The sequence below is a fragment of the Ambystoma mexicanum genome, chromosome 8 (genome assembly GCF_040938575.1).
Source record: "Ambystoma mexicanum isolate Mex_15411 chromosome 8, UKY_AmexF1_1, whole genome shotgun sequence".
Taxonomy (NCBI): Eukaryota; Metazoa; Chordata; class Amphibia; order Caudata; family Ambystomatidae; genus Ambystoma; species Ambystoma mexicanum.
The window spans coordinates 73,425,375-73,447,607 of record NC_090929.1 but is presented as its reverse complement, the minus strand read 5'-3'; the positions used below and the strand labels follow the sequence as shown (position 1 = coordinate 73,447,607).

The following is a 22,233-nucleotide window of genomic DNA, read 5'->3' as shown; positions in this document are numbered from 1 at the left end:
AGTCCTCATCCGATTCTAGCTCTTCAAAAAGTAGCTAAAGCAGACTCCAATTTACGAGGGAATTCATGCTAAGGAGGGGACCCAAGCCCCAAACACAGGGTTGTTTTTCATTCATTTTGTCAGGAAGCTAAGCAGTGGGGGTCGCTACATTCACGCTTAGTGGTTTTCTTTCCTGGAAAACTCTCCAGATGTCTGGAGACAAAGCTGGATTTGTCATGACCACTGCAGCCATAGAACTCTGGGCTGCAAGAACCGTAACTATAAATGGCCACGTTAACTGAATTAAATAGTGTCTGGCCGCAGGATTCTACACTCTAGTGTATGTTGGGATAACCAATAGTCTCATCCCTCCCCCAGTACAGCAAAGCTTCCCCCCCTCACCGCCAGTGGCATGTGCTACAACCAGTGTAGCTGCTCGGTGCCTGTTGTTCTATGTTACATCCGCAAAGAAATAGTTACTTGCGGCATCAGTTCTACACATACACACAGTAGACCAGCCAAAGGGCTGGAATCCCATGGTGCTGAGAAAACCAGAAGACCTGTGTGAGTTGAGGGAGGTTACAGGCCAAGGAGAGCTGAGTTGCCCGAGTCCACTAATGAGTGAGAAGAAGACCCAGGCTGCTGTGGTGACAGTATATGATACAGACTGTGAGAGCAAACTGAGATTGGCACTATATCCCTGGAATTATAAAGTATGCTGAGCACTGTATCCATGAGACTGTCTGGAACAAAAAATCCACAAGGGCACCAGTAGCCCTATTGGCTTGGGAACCCCTCCTACACTAGGGTTTTTTTTCTTTTTATTTAAATGAATCTTTATTGGCATTTTTCAACATAACTGGCACCAGTGTGCCAACATTAACCCCATCCCATACTGCCCACCAGTAGGTACGTTGCATCTTGTTGAGGTATTATATTTTTTATTTCACTTCCCCGGGTCTCATGTGTAGACTTGCACCGTAGAAGTGTTTAGGAGTCTTGTGTCACATTCCCCGCTTGACGTGTGATCCACATTGATTTCAACTGTGTCCTCTGGTTAGTGTCCTATTGCTTTACAACACTCTTGCTCCTTCAGTCTCTTGGGGGCTGTGATTGGACAGGATCAGTCTCTTGAGTGTGTCTGATCCAGTATTGTATGTAGGGATCCCACATATCTAGTGTCAGTTTGGGTATGCGTTATTGAACCGTATCCCATTTCCATATCGCTGCAGTAGAAAATATCAGCCCACCAGTATTCCACCTTTGGGCTTTGCTGCCCCCACCGGCCGCCCCCACCGGCCTCCCCCACATCATTGCCACCAGCCTTTTAGCTAAGATCAGGAACAATCCTATTAGTTTCTGCATACTTTTGCGAATTGACTTGGTGTACCCCAGTAGTGCCATTTGTGGATGTGGTTCTATACTCCCATCTGCTATGCTTCTAAATGTCTCAAATATCTGTTTCCAAAAAAGCAGTGTGGGAGGACATCCCCATGCTACACGTATACAGTCAACCAGCGTGGTGTTACATTTTTCACATCTGCCTGAGTTGTCTGGGGGGAAAAACATTTAAGTTGAGTCGGTGTATAGTAGAATTGGGGTAAATATTTTAAATTAATTAGTATCTGATGTTGAGGGCTTCGTTCCTCGTCCCTTCACAGCAGTTCCTCCATATCTCCTCTGAGATCTCCCGTCCTACAGACAGTTCCCAATTCTTCTGGGAGGAGGTTCTCATTTCTTCGTTTAAAGTGAGGCTCATGGCATATATAGCTGAGACTACTCCGTTGCCAACTTCTCCCTGGAGTAGTTTATCTAGTATGGGGGGGGGGGGCTACCTGTGGTTGTTTGGAGAATGTTGGGAGCGGTTGTTGCATGGCCACCTCAGTCTTTAGTATAGAAATGTTTCATAAGCTGAGAATTCCCCCTTCCTTTTCAGCTCTTCCAGTGTTATAAATTTCCCGTCCGGGAAAGGTTCACCATAACAGGTCACCCCTAGTCGCCTCACAAGGACCACTAGGCCTGCCTCACTGGTAATGGGGAGCCCAGGTGTGTGTGTTATATGTAGGAAGAGTAGTCATTTGGAGCCTTGTCTGGTTTGAGTAATACCACCACCACCTTCCTCAGGGACTCAGGTAGGTGACCATCTCGCAGGCTCCGTTGGTACATTTGTAATGGGTAAGGGCCAAGTTTAGAAGCATAGTGTTTATAGAACTCCGCCGTGAACCAATAGGGTGCCCTAGCCATTCTCTCCTTGTCCGTGCACCAGTGTAGGGCTATCTGATCTAGGTAACTATCTCCTGTTGGGAGGATTGGGTCTGAGATGAGTATAGCTGGTTGTAAAACTGGTAGAATTCCTGTACTATTTCTTTATCTGCAAATCTCCCTGTCCCTTGTTAGTCTGCTATTGACAGGACCTGACCCTTGGGTTGTCCAGCTTTGTTGCTTTCGCCAATATTCTACCTGGTTTCTGCCCCTCCCCGTATTATCGTATTGCTGCTTCCCCACAAATAAGCCTGGCCTCTTAGCGCTAGCTGATTGAAGTCCTGTAGGTGCCTCTTAATTTCTGCTTGATCCAAGTGTGACGGTGTGGGTGCTTCTGACTGTAACGTTTGTATATGGCACTCCTTGGCGGCCAGTGTACCCCTGGTTCTCTTGATATGCACTCACCTCTTATTCCGCATTTAAAGCTCTGCCAAAGATCCCAGCTGACACCAATGATCCATCATTGATTTCAAAAAACGTGTCTTGCTTTGGTCAGGCCTTCTCGGCACTGCATCTGTCAGGCCGTCTCTCCTAAATATCCAAGGTGGTCTCCCTCTCTCCCGATCCATCAGTTCAATGGTAATTAATACCGGGGCATGGTCTGATAGTGTGCGTGCAAGGATGGTTGCCCCCATGACCCTCTCCATTGGAGTGTGTGAGACCAAGAAAAAAATCCTGTCTTGACGCTGAGTCATGGACCGAGGAGCAGTGTGTACTGTTGTGTTCCCTGGTTCCTAATCCTCCATACAGCCCCAATCTCCCATGTATCTGGTCAGTCCCCTTAGCTACTGGGTGGTAGGTGTCTCCCGTGCAGTCCTGGGAATTATCTCCAGCTCAGATAATTTCCCCTGGTGTGAGTTTCCCCAAATGAAGATCGATCCAATCTAGTGTCTCTACTGTATCTTGGTTTGGGCCGTAGTAGCTGACTAGCGTGTACAATTGATCTTGTATGGTTCGCTGTACCACCGCCTCCTGATCCTTGTTCATAGCAGTCTGGCGAAACCTGAGCTGTGGATAAGAATACTACACACCCCTCTTGCATACGAGGAGTAGGAGGAAAAGTATTTTTTCCCATATTTTGATTCGGTCTGCAGTGTAAGATGTGATTCCTACAGAAATGCGATTTCCACCTGATGGCACTGCATATATAACAGGATCTTACGAAACTTAGATGGGCAGTTCAGCCATCTTGCGTTCCATGTGATGCATTTAAGCATTCCTGGCATTGCGTTTGTTTGCAAGCAGACCTGCCTTGGATTTCTCAGTCTGCAAGTAGTCTACCCCCATGACACCCTGACGTGCGCCCTTATTGAGTACCTCATGATTCGGTTGTATTTTATGGTTCATACCTACCCTACCTTTTTCACTCCCCGCCCCACCGACAACTCCAACCTGTCAGTATATCGAGCTCCCTCCACTGATCACCCCAACATATCGGCGCCATCTCCCTCCACCCTTTTGTAAATTTAACTTTCTGCATGAGGGGTGCCTTAGTGCCAGCCATCCACCACACCTCTACTGCATTAGTACTTGTAACCCAGCAGCCCTTGAGTCAGATTGCCTCCTTTGTAATGTGCATCATCTGTTGCGTAAGGATATGTAGCTTTGAATATGGCGTCACCCATTGTTCCTGTGTTGTCTGGTGTTCCTTGGTTGTAATTCTAGAAAAGCATTGGCCTCTTCCGGAGTGTCGGCAAAAAATTGCTTGCCCCTAGTGTTCTATCTGTAACTTGGCTGGGAACAGCATATCAAATGCCCTTTTCCCACATTTGTTTTTTAACTTGTTCTCCGAGAAGCTTGTACTTTATCTGAAAAATCTGGGAAGAGTCTGATGTTGTCTCCCCTGTATGTTACATTCCCCTTTTCTCTGATTTTATGGAGACCAAAGTCTCTGTGTCTGATGGTTCAGCATGCAGGCTATGATCAGGCGTGGTGGGGCCCCAGGAATTGGCTCCCCCCCCCCGCTTGGTATTCTGTGTGCCCTTTCCACTATAAATACAGCTGAGAAGTCCTCAGATCCCAGCGCTTCACGTAGTATCTCCTATACCAGGGGTTCCATGTTTCTCTCTTCCACCGATTCAGGGACCATGCACACTCTATTATTTTTGCCGCCCTTTGGTGGCCCTCTCTGTACCCCACTTCTGATGCACGAAGCAATGGGAGGGAGGTCTGGAAGACGAAAGATGATTCTAGTCCTGCCCACCACTGTAATATTGCCTGGGGTTTATGTGGCACAGCAGTGCTTATTAGTTGGCTCTGCCAATCCTGCCTCAGCTCGCTTCTTGCCCCAGCTCATTCCTCCCTTCACGGTGTGTGCGTGTTGTGCCCTGCTCGCCCCCTTAGTTGCTCACTACTCTGTGGTGCTATTTTCTCCCAGCTTGGGATGCCACTCTCTTCCCCCTCTGGGTCGCCTCCCTGTTCCCTTGGTGTCCACGTTTTTAGGGGGTCAGAGATTTGTATTCCTCCTCTCCTGCTCCGAGGGCTTATTGTAGTATGCGCTGTATTGTTTGTGTGGTCACATGTTGCACCAACTATGTCTGGGCCTGGTTCTCCTTACCGGGGATCACAGGAGTCCAATACTTCCCCCATGCTTGGGCATCCCTCATCGTTTGCGGGTCTCCGTTGGATCTGTCCCCCGTTGGATTGAAGTTGTTTCTCCGACGATTGTGCTACCTCTCCGCCGGCCTAGGGTTTCCGGTTTTAGATCCTCGGTATTCCACTGCCATGCCTGGTCCGTTCTCAGCGGGTCTTGGCTCTGGATGGGCCTGCTCCTGCTCTTTGAGTGCCTATCGTGGTCTGGCTGTCTGTGTTGGTGTTGCCTCAGGGTACAGGGTTTATTTCTTTTCAGTGCAGGGCTGAGCCAGCTTTGCGGAGGTCCTGCCACCGTTCTTGCCTACGGGGTTGGCCTGTCGCATGTATCATCGCTCCTTGTCTATCCTGGGGCGTGTTACGGGCAGGGATACGCGCTCAGATCTGCATCCTCATCCCTCGCGTTCAGGCTGTTGTATTGAGGGACCCCAGATGTGGAAGTCCGTATCCCCGCGCTTCTTGTATTAGGGGGTTCCAAACTTCACCCGAGTGTGGGTTTGGTCATCCCACAGCTCTGCACTGTGTTTAAGGAATCGGGCTGGCCGGTAAGCAACAGGATACTGACCGGATTGATATGAGGTGCTTAGGAGCTTACCGGCTCGCGGCCATCTTGGCTGGGCTCTCTAGCCAATTCGTACAATAATTTAATTCATTTTATATCTTGGTTTATTTGGGGAGACGATTCAGTTCAGTCGTAGGGAAATCTCTAGTAATCCATTCCACACCTCGAATAAATAAAGCCTGTTTGGACCATATATCTGTTGTGTGGTGTGTTGGGTCATCGCAATCTTATGCATTGTAAATATAAACGCACACATTTTTTGTCCTATCACCCATTCAAAACGCATAAATTGAGTTTTGTTGTACTGTGCCACTACTGTTGTTCTGTGCATCAAAGCTGAATAAAGATGTTGCATGGAATAGGGATAAGTAATCCGGCTTCATCCAGCTTTTCCAGATTCAACTTTTGTGGCCAAATGAACTTTATACGTTTCATAGAATATGCTTGACCGACCTCTGAAATCTTTCGAATCCTGCATAACTTAGTAATGTTTCTTCATGTCACCATAATTTTTCAATCCAAAAATATGATTCCCCCGGGTTCATGGGTTGAGTAAATTCCCCTTAGGCCGAGGTAGATCACTGACTGTATATGAATATCCCACCGCACCCCTTACGCGGAGTGCAATTAGGCAAGGCTAATATGAAGTTTATAATATATTTGCGTGACGGACTGAGTTTCCAATAGCTTGTTGGTTCAAGTTGGGGTCAAGAAGAAAATCCTATACACAATGGACCATTAGCTGAGGATAGGGTAAAATAACCTCTTTATTGAACCACACCGGTTCTAGGCCACATGGATACCTTTTCTTTTGCCTACTTGCAGTTCGAAGTGACAACTCCTGTGTGATCTCTTCTTAGAAAAAGTGGAAGAAAGCCGACGCTGAGGCAACTTGCTTGAACGCCAGACTATCATAGATTGAATTCCATGAAATTCGGATAAACCTGCTGCACTGCTACCACCTATAGACGGTGCAGTTGGTGCACAACGTTTCAGAAAAGGCTTTCGATCAAAGGCTCTAGTGCCATGAAGATATAGTACTCTACAATGCTAGTGGTCGACTGTATTTCACGGTGCCTGCTTAAATAATCTATGCCTCTGCCCTTTTCTTGGTCTGTTTGTTGATGCTTTGGTTTGTCCTTGTGTGATGCTGACAGCAGCTATACATTATAAGCATACCATGTTGCAAATGGCAGGGCTATCTGCACAGATGACAGAAGGGCATTGCCAGATTACGTTTTTTCCTGAAGGGCAATACATTTGAAAGAAAAAAAGACCGAATGCGTTCCTACCCCGGAATAGTAGTAGCTCAGACCATACCAGTATTTCTAGCAAGACCCAGTTCTAGCAAGTCTTGCGTATCTAACATCTCAAACCGGGGACCCAGATGAAAGATATTCATGGAGTTTGTAAGTGCTTTCTCTTGAGACCACAGGGTGACTATAGTGATTAAACCACTTGCTCCTTCTCCCCCCTGCCCATCGCTCTAAGTGCAGGGGTGGTCATTGCATAATTTGGGGTTGAGCTGGATTTGTGCTAACTCCTGATGTAGCTTGATCATATGATTTGACTGGTGAATCAGGCGCTCTACTGCAAATAAAAGCTGCCCCATCTGGTTGAGCCTTATTGTTAACTGTCTTCTGTTCACCCAATTTATTGGCCAGTCTCTGATCCCTTCCAATGTACATGTTACTTGGCATGTAAAGTGCCCGAAAGTCATCCAAAATGTTGAATGTAGCCTGTTTGCATTTTGTATGCGAGTGAAAGGTCTCCTCCATATCTACCTTTTTATGCTCCTTTTGATATTGGATAATTCATGTCCTGCATTGTTATGTTATATGAACTTGGTAGAGCGCACGTACACCCAAAGGCATCTTGCCGCTAGTTAGTGAAGAGGAATAAAAAGCAAAAACGGCCGACAACACCATAAGAGAGATGGCCTAAAACAGAGTGGTTTTCAGCAACTGGCGGAAGGTAAGATGGTCTTCAGTTGCACGGAGAGCAATAGGCAACTTGTTCCACGCTATGGCAGCCGCTACCGAAAAGGCACGTCCTCCCATACGTGACAGACGATAACGGGGGACAGTGAGAAGACATGCAGAGTGAGAGCGCAGCAAGCGGGCAGGAGTGTAATGAACAGACTTTGCTTGGAGATACTCAGCACCCATGCCATAAAAGGCACGATGCACTAGACAGTGATTTGAACAAGATCCGGCTGGCCATAGGAAGCCAGTGAAGTTTCTTGAGCAGAGGAGAGATGTGGGATCCAAAGGGAGGACAGATTATAGAACGAACGGCGGCATTTTGCAGTAGTTGAAGCCTTTGGATCAGATAGCATTGTAAATGGCAACATCGCTGTAACTAGTCCTCTCGTAAGAAGAGAATATTACATGAGTATATTTCAAAATCTCAGTTTCTCGCTCTGATTTCTGTTCTAGATGTTCTTGGTCTTTATATTCCACAAGTCTTGTCACTTTTCCTATAATTTTACTGCATTTATCTAAATGACTTCATTTCTCTGGCTTTGTTTTGTACCATTTTCTGTGTGGATTTGCAAGGCACTTTGATTCCAGAAGACAGTGTGTGGTGGTTTTTCAGTTGAGGCTTTGCCTCCAGCTCCTAGCAGCGCAATGGTTTCTTGGTCTTTCTATCAGTGCAAATGTTTATATCTTGGAGCTGTAAAGGAATTGAATGCAGCGTTTGTCTTCTGTCCGCTCCTGTAGTATTTCACCAACTCCTTTGCTCTGAGTCTCTCATTGCTGTAACTGGTCCACTGTGTTTTGTCTCTGGCACACGCTTACAGATTGCAAGTCACCTCCCTGTATCCTTTACTTAAAGCATCAGGTGCCTAGGGCATGCCTCTCGCTATCGGACCTCCTCACAGCGTCTGGAAGATTGCACATGTGTCTGGGGCCTTCTGACTAGATCCCTTCCTTCTGAGCATCTGGTACCACGCTCAAGGCTCCTGAGCCTTCTCATCACCTAAGTTCCATCCCAGCAGTTGGCATCCGATACACGCCTCCCACTCATGTGACTGCACTGGCTATGTACCTTTTGTAGCCTCTGGCACCTGTGCTAGTTCTGCTTCTTTGTCGGCTCTGTCGGACATCTTCCAGCAAACTGCTTCTCTAAAGCATCCTGGCATGTCGTCCTTGCTGCACCGCTTGCTTAAATGGGACGCCTTTTCTCCAATGGTTGCCCTGGTTTCTCTTTATCGGGTGATCCAAGACAGCGAAGTTGTAATCCACCTGTGTCACTGTTAGTTTCACTTCTAGACATTCACCACAACACTTATGTTCAGTTTGTCGTAACGCACCTATTTCCTTTTCATGCCTTGTGCTTTTATAGTGCTAGCCCAGTTACTTTGTGCTGGACCACTGTGCTTAGTTCTAAGTCCTGCGTGCATCAAAAAGTTTAACTTTACTGCTTTCTTTCGTAGGCTTGATGTAACGTTGGAGGAGGAGAATGCCCATACCAGACCTCCTGATGAATCTCAAGAAGCCGGTGATGAAGAGGAAGAAGATTGGGGTTCTTCCAGGGAGCAAGAGTATGAGAAGTCGCTCTGCCTTCTCGAGGAACTAATTCCGAATATTCGAAGCAAGAATCGGAATTTCATCAATAGCCTTATCCGATATGACTTGCAAAGGCTTCTGTGCTTCAGGGAGCAAGGTAGGGGTGTACGTGGGTGTGACACATTTGAGATGTGTGCTCCTTTTTCTGAGTAGGTCAGCATTTCAACCGTATAGTTAGTGAATGTTGCCAGGCAGAATCCGACCTTTTCTTCAGGCATCTTCGAAATATATGCAAGCACTCAATCCATAAGCTTTTCTTGGCTCGCCAAGGGGTATTTGGTTGAGCATTCATAGCCACGGCTTGGGGTGGGTGGGGGGGTCGAGGGGGAATAGAGCAGTATTTCTTTGAATAAAATGTTTGCAAAGGCTTATTACGCAAATACCTTCAGAGATGTAAAGAATAGGTTGGCTATTGGTTCAGGTTACAGGTGTGTCTTTCAGTTTACGAAAGACTCTAGTAGTGTTGGTTGCACATGATTAGTGTCCGCAGGGCCGATGTGGATTAGTTGATAACCCAAACACGTCCACGCAGCGCTTCGGCCAAAAAGTAGTCTTGGAAGAGTACAGAAACCAGCAGAGTTTTCTCAGGATTCCACTTTGGTTAGCCGTTGTCTGCTGTGCTCCCAAGCTGCACATGGCAAGGGAGCACATCCTAAGTCTGTATAGGAAAGTTAGGGTTGTGCCACCCGATTGCAGGGTTGCATTAATTCAAACATTTGGGGGTTACTCGGTTTGGGTTTCTTTCCAGGCTTTTTCTCCAGCGTGGATTTCATCTTGAATCTAGAAGTCTTTTAATTAGACTATATGATCCTCTTATCTGCTTATCACCATAATTTGGAGACACTGACTGAAAGCACATGAGGGTTGTGGAGGGGGGGTGGGCAGAGTGCAGTCATGATGTGTATTTCACACCTGACAAAGGGACGTGCACCTTGCAAAACATGTGTTAATTCTTATATCCATTGGAATTCTCAAGTTACTGACTCACACAAATTGACAAATCCTCTTCAAGCATTCACATCAGGTGGAATTAATTGTGGTGGTAGTCACGTGAGAGTAATGCGGGTTTCTCATGAGCACCTGTCTGAAATGTATCATATGTGCTAGCGCCATTTTAAAACCTGAAATAGTATGTGAAAAAAGTTAACCATGCTCTAATTGGTCAATTCGAGTTCTGGCACTTGTGGCTAACGCTCTCAAAGACTGACGGTAGCCATGAACATATATTTCAAAAATCGTAGCCCCCTTACTCTCTCGTAGATACAATGTCGGCTAATTGGACTCAAATGAATTTACATGACACCTCTGGGGTACAGAATCCATGTCCAACTAGAATTAAAGAAATACTCCCAGCAAGTGGAGCCCACTCAGTCAGCTGTTCAAGGAGTATCCCAGTGAAACACACTGGCTACTGTTATGATTGAGTGGTATCCAGAAAGAACAGTGTTAATATAAAGGTCACTATCTGTGGTTTGTTACGTTATACAGAAAAATATGTCCAGTCGATAACTCAAGTAATGGGTCAGAAGGACCATCTCCTTGGTTGTTAATGGTTCTTTGGGCCAAAAGTAAATGTCTTAAACATTTATGTTCGTCGTCACGGATCATCTCTTGCGCAAATGCGGAGTCCTCTTTTTGGCTTTCTATGTTGACAAATAGGTAGTAGCTTGCTTTGGCTTCCTCTGTTAGTACTTGTACTGTTTCCAGCTCTCGCTCCTGAAGGGCCAGAGATGCCACAGTGCCCACGACCTCCACCACAGGTGAGGTCAGCTTCTAGGATCTGCAGGTTAGTTTCTAAGCTCCAAACCACTACCCTGCCCAGGGGTCCTGGTTCGATCTCCCAATCTCGCTTTCTTCCTCTTTAACACCATGACTATTGCTCATTTCTAGAACGTTTCTCTGGCCTCTCTTCCCCACCCCCTTCCAATGCTAACTAGCTCCTTCTGTATCTCCTTGACATTTGCCCATTTGTTTGTTCCTATGCCCACCTTGCACACTCTTCGGTGTGGAGCAAGTCTTTCTCTTTCCCTTATCCTTCTTACTTATCTCTTTCCATTATCCTCCTGACTTTTCTGGTCGTTCCAAGACGTCGCTCCCTCTTCAACTCTTCCATTTTCCGCCTTCTCCATTAGGTTTCTTACACTCAGCTCCATCGCCTCTGCTCCTCTCTTCAGCACTGATGGGAACAATCTTTTTTTTTGTGCAATTTTCCCACCATAATTTCCTATGGAACCTCATTCTCTTGGCTTTGTTTTTATCCTGCCCTAACCTTTTGACAGGGAGTAAAGCCTTCAGCTTCACTTGCCTTTTGCTAATTTATTACCTATGGGTAAACTGATCAGTCGATCAGACTATCAGTACTGAGAAACTGTTTCTCCTGTCCCCAGTCAAACTCTCCTGAGACTAAGCCTTGTCAGCTCCACATACTCCCTTGATTGCATTTTGGCTAACCTCCGAGTTCCCTGTTCATTCTAAAAAAGGGTGGCCTCAATAAATCTGTCCACTAGGCCAGATTCTAGAAATCCATCTTACGACGTTGGTGCTTGGCGGTGAGGATAAGGTGCTGGGTACCCAGTGTTGTTTACTGATGTAGTCTTAAATGGGTTGTATAATAGTTACCTATTTAATATAGAATGGAAATGTTCACCATGACTACTCTTGCTGCTCTCCATGTAGAAGTTGTGTTTAGAAGGGTATTGCCATCGCCTGGTGTAAAAGCTGTTCTAATGCAGATATTATTGGATCACTAGGAATCTAGAATAATTCCTTTGGCTAGTGATGCAGTTGATGCAGCGGCAGGCCCTAGCAGTAGCAACGGTCTTGTGGTAACTGCTGGCATTGAAAACACAGATGAGGAGAGATTTTCTCATATTTCATGTCTACCTCTGAAGCTGAAGCTTTGGTTGAATTTAAAAAAGAAAAACTTTGTCTCAGAAAGAGAGAACAGTTTAACAAGACTAAGCTAGAGTTTGACAGAATTGAAAAGCAGATGGAACGAGAATATCCAGCTGCTAGAGTTGGCCAGACTGCAAGGGTCTAGAGGATCCTCCAGAAGGTCTGGAAGTGGCTCTGGGGTTTTCTCATCCAAGAATCTCTAAGGGTCTCTTGAGTATGCATGATGAGAAAAATATCATAGATTGGTTAGCTGTTTTTCAGTATGCCTGTCAAGTGCAGGTAGTGGGAGAGCCTAAGATTGCATGGTTGCTCGGCAGACTGCCCCATATTGGCTGTAGTGGCATTATGGATAGGTCTAAAGCAAACAGAAAAGACATTGATAAATTGAAACAGGCTCTAATCTTAATCCTGCACAATACCTTAAGAGATTTAGAGGAGATAAGGAAAGTAATGTGTGGGTGTCTTTTTGTAATTGACTCTTTTTGAAGAACGTGTGTGTATAGGTTGAGGTCCATACGATGTCCAATTTTGAGGGCATGGCCAATTTGGTCATGTTTGAACATATTTTTGCCTCTTGCTCCCCCTAAACCGAAGCAGCACTGGGCCAAGAAACTGGACATTGCTGCTGACCTTTGGTAGTGTCCTATAAGGACAAACCTGCTTCTAGTAATCGTGAGGAGGGGAAAAAAGTAAAGTGGGTGGGCATACTGATAAAACTACTTCCCATAAGGCCCACAAAAACGTTAATAAGGGGGTGGTAAATCGCATGAGTTTGGTAAGGGTAGTAGGACTCCACATGCCAAACAATAAAGTGGGCTCTCTAAGCCTCCCTACATACAAAGGTCCAGTGTGTCTTGTGTAATCTGTGGAGCAAGTGGCCATGTGAATGCAGCCCACAGATTTAAGGGTAAGACCTTGGGGGTCCATTCTGTGAATCTGACCCTTCCTTATGATGAGGAAGCGATTATCAGAGGAGTAGTGGGCCTAACAATAGTACGAGTTGTGGACTGTCAGGTCATGCAAGGTCTTGTATCAAGTTGGAGGTCAACAAGATGTTGGATCTGGGGGTGATGGAGCCTTCTAGTAGTCCTTGGTCCAGCCCAGTGGGATTGGTACCAAAAGCAGGAACTTCAGATTTAAGATTCTGTATGGACTACAGAACTTCAAATGCTGTCACCAAGACCGATGTTCAACCCCTTGCACGAACTGATTTGGTCGACCAGCTTGGTGTTGCCAGTAATTTAGGACCTTTGCTCTCGCTGCATGGTAGTTGCAAATATCCCTGAAAGAAAATGCCATGGAGAAGACACCATTCTCTATGCCTGAGGGACTTGACCAGTTCAGGGTAATACCCATTGGGCTCTACACCTGCCCCTTTTCAGAGGTTGGTCAACCGTGTCCTGAACGGGTTCGATACATTCTACATGGCATATCTAGATGATGCAGCAGTCTTCAGCCCTACTTGGGAAGAACACCTCAGCATTGTGTTGCAAGACCACTTGACCGTAAAGGCTACCAAGTGCCATTAATTGGTCAAGATTCGGGGACCTACCTTGGGCATTACTTTGTTGGGTACACGGTTCAGCCTCTACCCAGTAAAGTACAAGCTGTACAAGACTGGGCAACTCCCACAACCAAGTGAGAGCTTTTCCAGGCCTCACTGGGATACTACAGGAATGCTATGGCATTCTATGGTACCATTGCTGGTCCTCTGACTGCCATCACAACTCCAAAGAAAACTAAACGTGTCTTGTTTTAAGGATTGTGAGAAGGCCTTCGAAGGCCTAAAGGATTCCCTTTGTCAGGCCCCTGTTCTCAGGGATGAACCGAGCAAGCAGATGAGTAATCCTATTGGCAATGTATTAGTTGCAAGCAGCAACATGAGTCTGCCTTAAATGTGCGCATCCCATTAACTTCACATGAACCCTCAACAGGAGAAGTATTGCGTTTCACCTCCCCTCTCTTATTCTCTGTTAATTCTTGAGCTGAAGATATGGTTCAGCCATTGGATAAATGGAATTGGACGGTGCATTGGTTTCCACCGGTGGAAGAAGATAAACACTTACATGCTCAAAAGCGTGAGGTATCATCCCGACCGTCCTCTTGCGCTTGGTTTTTCCACTGCTGTGCCACGTTTGTTTCCTTTTCGTAGATGTACCTTTGTAGCCTCACCCTCCTTTTAACAGGCTGAGTTGACCACTCAAATATCAAACAGAATACTGCCCTGAAGAAGGCTGGGTTTGCGGTCAACTCGGGAGCCCCTAAGCCGAAACTCGTGTAGGCTAATAAAAATGGGAACTCAACATAAGAAGCCCTACTCGTCACTAAGCCATAGTGACACAGCTTAAATCTGTGATATTGACTGAAGAAAATGTTCAGGCTGATTGCACTTTCTGTAGACTGGACTTTTACAGTCTCCTGTTTAAGTGTAACCATTAGCACGTTATTTCTGTAGTTTGCACATATTGCAGTTTTTGCACATTCATTCCATTTGTGATATGACTGGGAGTATGTGCTAGATGCGTGGAGAGTTCTTTCGTATTGCATACATCAATCACATTTTGTTTATATGGGTGTCACGTTTGTATCACACTATATATTGATTTATTATTAACAATGAAGAGATACAGAATTGAACTGTCGTTTTGACAGTAGCATATTGAAGTTGGTGGCATGGGAGATTCTGGTGTTCTCAGACTACCCGATTACCAGAGACCTTTTATTGTGCAGACAGATGCCTCTGACACTGGGATATGTGCTGTCCTCTGTTAAATGACCAATGCAGGGAACATATGTTTTTAGTTGCAGCTTAAGGACGGGGAGCTCAATTGGGTGACTGTGGAGAAGGAGTGCTTCTCTATTGGGTGGGCCCTTGGGAAGCTGAGACCCTTCCTCTCTGGGACTAGCTTCACTGTGCAGACTGACCATAAGCCCTTAAAGTGGCTAATGAACAGTGTTTGGTAAGATTTTCTTATTTGTGATAAATCTTCCTGACCTGTCAACCCAAGCACCTTTTGCTTGGACATGGTGATTATTTTCCCTTGAGCGCAGGTGAGAGGGAATCTTTTTTTTTTTCCCCTCTCACCTAGTCTATTACGCTTTTCATGGATGGCCTTTTTTATGTCTCTCCGTAGTGCGTGGTTGGAGTTCTAGTTTCCTATAACTTTTGGGCTTAGGCTGGGTTGCCCTTTTGGTCTTCCCTTTAATTTAACTACTGTTTCCAAGGGGTAAAGGGGGATTTTCATCCTCTTTACATTTTATATAGTAAGCCAGCACACCCCACCCTATGTGGAGTGCTGGGGGGACCTTGCTTATTTACCTGTAGCATTTCTGTTACAATTGCAAGTTTACTTGAATGGCTGGTGGCAGTGGGCTTACCTCAGTGACCTTTAGTCTTATTACTTGAAGGCTGTTAATTCAGCCTTGTTCATGCACAGAGGGCCAGCATTCTGCAAAAATGTTTGGTTCCTTCTTTTTTTGCCTTTTGAATCCTTGTTGTTTCTGAGGTCTTCTCCTGCCACTCTAGGCAGGAACGACCTCAGTGGAAACTTTGTCTTCAGCGTGAATCCTTTGTATTCCATGCCCAGCCTCCAGAGTGTCTGAGCAGGCAACAAGTAAGGGAGGAGTTCAAAACTCTTCAGCCCTTTGTCTTTCACCTTGCCTGAAAGAAACCAAGCTCCCATTGGGGGCGGGGGGAGGGGGCTGACTGTCCGGATTGGACAGCCAGACCGCCCCTTTCTGCAAACTGCGGGGAGAGATTGCAGAAGTTCTGCTGTAGTTCCTGATAAATATTCCAAAACTGGAAGCTGCTGATAAGTCAACCACTGGAGCTGAAACCGAAGAGGAAGATGAAGAAAAGACATCTGTAGAGATTTCCAGCGACCGGAAAGCCTGCTGTGTAACTGGAGCCTGATGCAACCCTTCCTTCCAATCGACCTGGGGTCCCGAATGTGACGACTCCTACCCAGAGCCTGGTGAGATCTCCATCCCACCACGTGTTGCGACCTTGCTGGGCTGCAAACGGCCAATATCTTGGGACCTCGAGCCGGAGTGCAGTGCATGGTCTTCCAAAGCCCAAATCCGCCCGAAACTTTGGACTTCTGCTGGATCTCCAGAGTCATGATTAGAATCCCTCTCACCAGAGTGCAGGACCGGGAGAGTGAAGAGAATCTGAACAGCGATATCCATTCTTCATCTGGTTGCTGTAAAAAAAGAACCAAATCCACAGAGCCGTGAGAATCTGTGAAGAAACCTTTGCTGGAAGCCTCCTCTGGTGACTACTACTGCACGTTCGCATCCAGTGTCCATTTCATTTGTCTCCAGACCAATAATCCAGGGACCAAGTCCTGTGCTGCTGCATCCTGAAGGCATCTACTCCGAAGCTCTCGTTTTCTTCTAAGGTACTGTGTGGGCTTGGGTAATACTTTCCTTAAGTCTGGTGCATCTTGTGAGGCTGAGTGGGTGATTCGGGTGGTTGTGAGTTTACCCCTACCACTTGCCCAGGCCTAATGCTGTAACGCATATAGGGAGCCTTCTATGAAGAACCTGAACACTTTAACTAGGAAAGTGAATACTACTCGTTTAAGAAGACCTACTATGGAACTTTGACTTTCCTGCAACTGAAACCCATCTCACCCTGCCTACAGCTGGCACTTAGACTAGGGTCCCCTCTTCTGCCGCTGAGAAGACGCATGCAATAGACTAGATAAGGACTGGATAAGAAAAGGATTCTGCCTTGGAAGTATAACCAGTGCAAACAAGTTAGTGTGGTAACTGTATCTCAAAGGTACAAAGTGTCATTACGTTTATGCTTGCCTTTGAATTGAATTCTGCCCCTCTAAAAAGTATATACGTTCTAACTTTGGCGTTATCACTCTTCGGAAAAGTAATATGTATTGGTGCTGTTTTATTAATCTTAACTGAATACGTGTGAAAGCTTACCAATAGGGTCACCTGCCTTGAATAACATTGTGTCATTAGCTGCTGCTGCTCTTCTAAACCTGTAACCTGGGTTGTGCTTCCCTGAATTGCTTTGATGCTATTTTTTTAAAGTTTCCTAAAGTTCTTACTTATCATAAAAACTGTAATCTACACTTGTTAAAAGTATACTGGGTACAACTAGCTATTAGGTAGCGGATAGTTATGTACCAATAGGTCAATTACTGACCTTTTAAAATACATTGCGTCTTCCTTCAAGTGTAATTGGGGTTTGCTTTCCCTGATTTGCATAGTGCATTCTAAAATAGTTATTACGTGTTCTTACTTAACATTGAGTAGCTTAAGGCCCCTCCAGAAAGTATGAGTTTTACTAGCTCTGAACAGTGTTCTAAAGCAATGTTGCAAGGCGTATACTTGTAACAGGGTTGGCTTATTATGTGATTTCATAACCGAGTGTCACTGCATGACGGACAGGTTCAACTACTTTTGGAATACTGATTGTATTCCAAAAGTATATCTAACCTGGTCTTATTCCCCAAGAATAGTTTTACTGACTTTGGTTCTTGTTCCTCAAAATAAGATTGTACCGTGGTTGGTATACCATAGGTATTGAGTTGGTTTTTGATTGTTTATATGATGATCTAGTACTTACCCAAGAATTATCTTTGTCTACTTGTATTTTGTTTTGCAACAGTGTTTCTGTGGACCATATGTAGGCTACAACTTCTTTGTACCAAGCTACAGCCCTCTCTCCCTGCTAAGATAAGCCTGGCTGCTCTGTCCATGCTACCACATTCTCTGGTGGTACAGTCTTATACTAAAGAGTGGAGCTTACGTACTGCCTCAGATATATGGTTTTATGTAGCCCTTAGTTGGACTTAAGAAAAACTGTCCTAACAAACCCGAATGGAGAGAATCCTAAATTGCTCATGTGTTCCATAAGCCTTCAAGGCTTTGACTTCACCTTTTGAGCATGGCCAGGTAAACAACAAAGCAATGCTGATGGGCTGTCCGGGATGTATAACGACTGACACAGGAAACCCATTCAGGGGTGGATTAGATCCCACTCTCCCTAGTCTTAGGGCGGGCTGGCGAGTGTTATTTTCTTTTAGCAACTTCCCTTCCATAGTTTCCTGTGAAGCCCTATTCCTTTTGGCCTTTAAAAAAAAAATAATCTCTTAGGCGATAAGTAGAGACTTTACCTCCCTTGCCTTTTGGTCACATGTTCTGGGGAAACTGATCAGTCTTTTCGATCAGTACTGGGAAACTGTTTCTCTTTGATTCTTGTATTTTCAACATTACACAGAGCATCTTACAATGCAGTGCAATGGGGATCATTTGTATTGCCCTATCTTTTTACACAGAGAATGTTTGGCTCTTTTTATATGTGCTTAAAGACAAGCTGTTGGCAGTAGTTTTTACCGGTCTTGCATTATTTTTGATGCGCACATTTGCATTTAACGCATATGCCTACTAATGGCCGTGCCATGCGCTTTTAGCTTGTTTTTCGGCCATATTGTTTGGCCTTCAAGCCCTATCAGGTCAGGAAAGTCCTTATAAGTTCATTTATTTTTTTCGGGACAGCTCGGGCTTTCACAGGCTAGTGAGTCCGTGGTGTGTGGCCCACGAAGGGGTCTAGGATTGTATAGTTCCAGTCCACATCCTTCGTGCCAGAGAACTACTGGCTGTTTGAAAGGTGAAGATCCTTAGCATTGGTGGTCTTGGACTTACTTCCAGTTCCAATCTTGAATAAAAGGAAGACTTTAAATGCTATTTTTCTCTTTTGTGTTGTGATCCAAACTATGATCTTTCACAAAATACAGCAAAACACTTGAGATACAATTTCAGTGTGGAGATACAAAAAACATTTGGAAACAGATTACATATTTCAAAATCAATTAAACTTCATTTTAATATCATTCTGTAACAGCCAGACTGCATCAGAGGACATGGGACTACATGCAAACCCCAAATACCCGGAAACAACGGAGGGGCCCGCGGGAAGCAGTGAGGTGGACACTGGAAAAGAAAAACTCGAACCTAAACGTACAAGCCGAAAGGAGGAGGAGGAAGACACTGAAGGAAGCAGTCAATTTGTGGTCGGGGGCAGACCTGGGTGCCATCCGAGAATTGTGTTGCCTGAATGCGGATAGTGGAAACCTTAACACACGGCCGGTAGCGGGGTTGAGAAATGGCGAGGAACCTACGGGCAAGGAACGCGGAAACCACAACACAGGCGACCAGACGGAACAAGGGTCTGCCGGCGTGTTCCGCAGTACGAACGACCAACGGGGAGAGGTTGGTGGGCCAAGACGGCACAAACGGGGAACAGAACAAAGAGAAGCAAAAGAACCGTATAACCTCACACTCGTAAAACAGAGAAAAGAGACCAAGAAGAAGGATATTAGAAGGTCTTTATCCTTACCAAAGCTAGGGGGCTCCCACTGTATAAACCCCAATCTTCACCTCGTGGCACATGGCGGAGAGACATCATGGTGACTGGGAGCCCGGAAGGAAGGGCGCAGGGCTTGGGAGGGTTTTTATATCCTCGGACAGAAGGAGAGTCCTGATTGGGTCAAGAGTGGCTGGCCCCTATATAAAGCAAAGAGACGAAGGACTGAGGGTGGAGTTCTCTTTCTTATTCCAGAATCGGTTTGGAAGCGAGGAGTCCACAAGTCCATACCAGTGGGCTTATGAAGACTAAACAGAGATTTCAGCCTTAAACTCGCAGAAACCCCATCAGAGTCATCTCGGCTGGAAAGAGAACTGAGACTTGAATTAATATTTTCCTTTTCATTTCTTAAAAATTAGTCAAAGACTGATTTTGGTTAAACTTATCTACCTAGTCTGAGTGGTCTTTCACACATTCCAATTATGGTTCATAAAAAGACACTATCAACATCCCAATAATGTGTCTAAAATACGCATTTATCTAACATTTAAAATACCTATTTCACGTAACATTCTCACAAATTCAGATGTTAAAAAGAATTCATTACCTGCATTGCCACGATTCCATTTATCTTTTGTGCATAAATCTTGAATTAATCTAAAAAAGCACCCCTAAATATTTTGTTCTTACTGCCGCTAACATTGGACATTCAACCAAGATGTGTTTGAGAGTTTGAATGGCACCTGGATCCTTTCATCCTTGCATTAGTCACAGATATTACTACTCTGGTTACGATTTTTGTAACATGCATGTAAAATCTCAACTGCAGGCAAGAATTCATCTCTTGATGGTCAGACAGCGGTATTGATCAAGAAGATCCCAAGGCTTTATGTACTTGCGCGAATGTGGTGTGCACTTTATAGTTCCTAGTTTGAGCTATGGTATATATCCAGTCCAATTCCCTGACATATTTGTTTACCCCTCCTGGATTTTCCACCAGTTCATAGCACATCAGCTGTGTATGACTTCATAGTGCCTAATAAATTGGATGACTTATTATGCATAGCCAGTTGGAGATCTACATACGAGTATTTTTAGAGGGTGCATAGATTTTTCCTAAGAGTAATACCACTCTCCATTGAAACCAGGCTTGTAGTGATAAGAGACCAAGTTCATGACGTAGTGGTGCCATAGGCATTGAAGGGGGCAGGTTCAAGACTCCTTTCCAGACTCCACCCTCGAGTCTTTCCCACGGCAAACCATAAGCCACTGGCTCAAATCTCTAATCCATATAGCACCGGGATTACTGATTACTTTTCCAACATAAAATCTTAACAATGGTTTAATGGAGAATTTACAGTATTTATGATGGACCAACTAGCCTTCCAAATGAAGAAAATTGAATGTATTCTCCATTCTTTTCTTTTAATAGCTTCATTGTTTGATTGCACTGTGAAACAGAAGCCCAAATGGTTGATCTCACTCATTACATCTATTTGGATTCCGTTGATGGACAATTTGAATTGACCTCCTTTGTTCTTAAATTTATGAAAATGAATGATGCTGCACTTGTAGTTGATGACTGAATCATTTCTTCCTGCATATACGTTCAGGGTTGTTGGTAGCCGATGTAGTCAGTGTGACCTCTAGGAGGGTGACATCGTCAGCATATACTAAGCAGCTAATTCCCTGCCCTCCTATCATTGGACTGACCAGAGCTACATCACACAAGGCCTCTTAAGATCTGCTAAATACAAGTTGAAAAGGCAGGGAGCTAAAATGCATTCCAGCCTTAATCCCCTTATTGTGGTAAAACGTTGTTACCAGAGGCATTTAATCAAACTTTTATTGCTGTGTCATTGTGGTGGATGTATTCCAAAATGACTAACCGTGGAGGAGGGATATTCCATTTCTTCAATTTAAGCCAAAGCAGTTGATGATTAACCATGCCAAAGGCTTTCGAGAAATCCATCATCGCCACATATTGAGACAAGATAGGGGATTTCCTGCAAGACCATACCTTATCTTTCAATACTGATAAGATAAGGTTGTTGCCATCCCTTTCCTGAACCCAGTCTGTAATTTCGAGAATTCCTTTAACCAGTGCCCAGGATTCCAGTGTTTCACGTGTCCAGGCTGCAAAAATCTTATTGTCTGAATCCAGTAAAGCTACTGGTCTATAGTTGCTTGGATCCACGCAATTACCTTTCTTGTAAATCGGGATTACGATGGATTCTTTTCCAAGTATCTGACATTGATTTATGTGTAACAATATCCTTCAAAAGGCGTTTGCAATGTTGACCACATCCCTTTTGTTTAATTTTAGTATTGTGTTGGTCTGTCAATCCATTTGGTACGCAGGCTCTAGACACCGAAGTCTTTGATGGGTCGCTATATATTTTATCTCTCAAAATCTATGTCCCTAGCCGTTATATCGGGCATGTTTTTAATTGGCTTCATTTCACCATTCATTTCAATCCAGTGGATTCGCCAGTTGGCTTTACTCGCCCTGTTGCTCTGAGATTGAATTTGCAGATTGCCTAGATTATTAATGACCACACGTTTCGTGTGTTATTTTTGAGAAAGCGTATTGAGCAGTGTTTCACCATCTACTTGTAGCATTGAACATCTATGGGTGCGGACCCATTGTTCACATGTTCTTGCTAACTCTGTTTTCTTCTGGGGGGGCGTGGCTTGGAGCCGATGGAGGGCAGAAGCTGATCTGCCGGGCTCCGGCCGAGACGCCGCTTCCTGATCCTTTTTCTCCGGTACAAGAGTGGTTGCAGCCAGCGGAAAAGCACGCATCGGTGGGGGAAGTGCTCCCCATTAGGAATTACTCGAGTGCTGGAATTTTCGGAGCCCCCGTGAGGAAGAGCGGGCTCCGGATCCCACCCTCCCCTCCGCCGCGCATTGATCCAAGATGGCGTCTGGCACAGCTTCACGCAGCCCCTGAACCAGCGTCCCCTGACGGAGCGCTTTGGGGAACGGCAACAAGGCCGACCCCTGTCTGACACTGGTTCGGAATCGACACAGGCCCCCAGGCC

The 22,233-nt window shown here is 45.2% G+C and overlaps 1 protein-coding gene across 2 annotated transcripts in view; it reads left to right on the top strand.

The window, feature by feature from the left end:
- The window catches only part of TTF1 (transcription termination factor 1), a 262,798-nt gene that overhangs the window by 22,782 nt on the left and 217,783 nt on the right, over positions 1-22,233 (top strand). For both annotated transcript variants that reach the window (XM_069609307.1, XM_069609308.1), the window contains exon 4: positions 8,832-9,061. In XM_069609307.1, the coding sequence (XP_069465408.1) occupies positions 8,832-9,061 (230 nt within the window). The remainder of the gene's footprint in view (positions 1-8,831; positions 9,062-22,233) is intronic.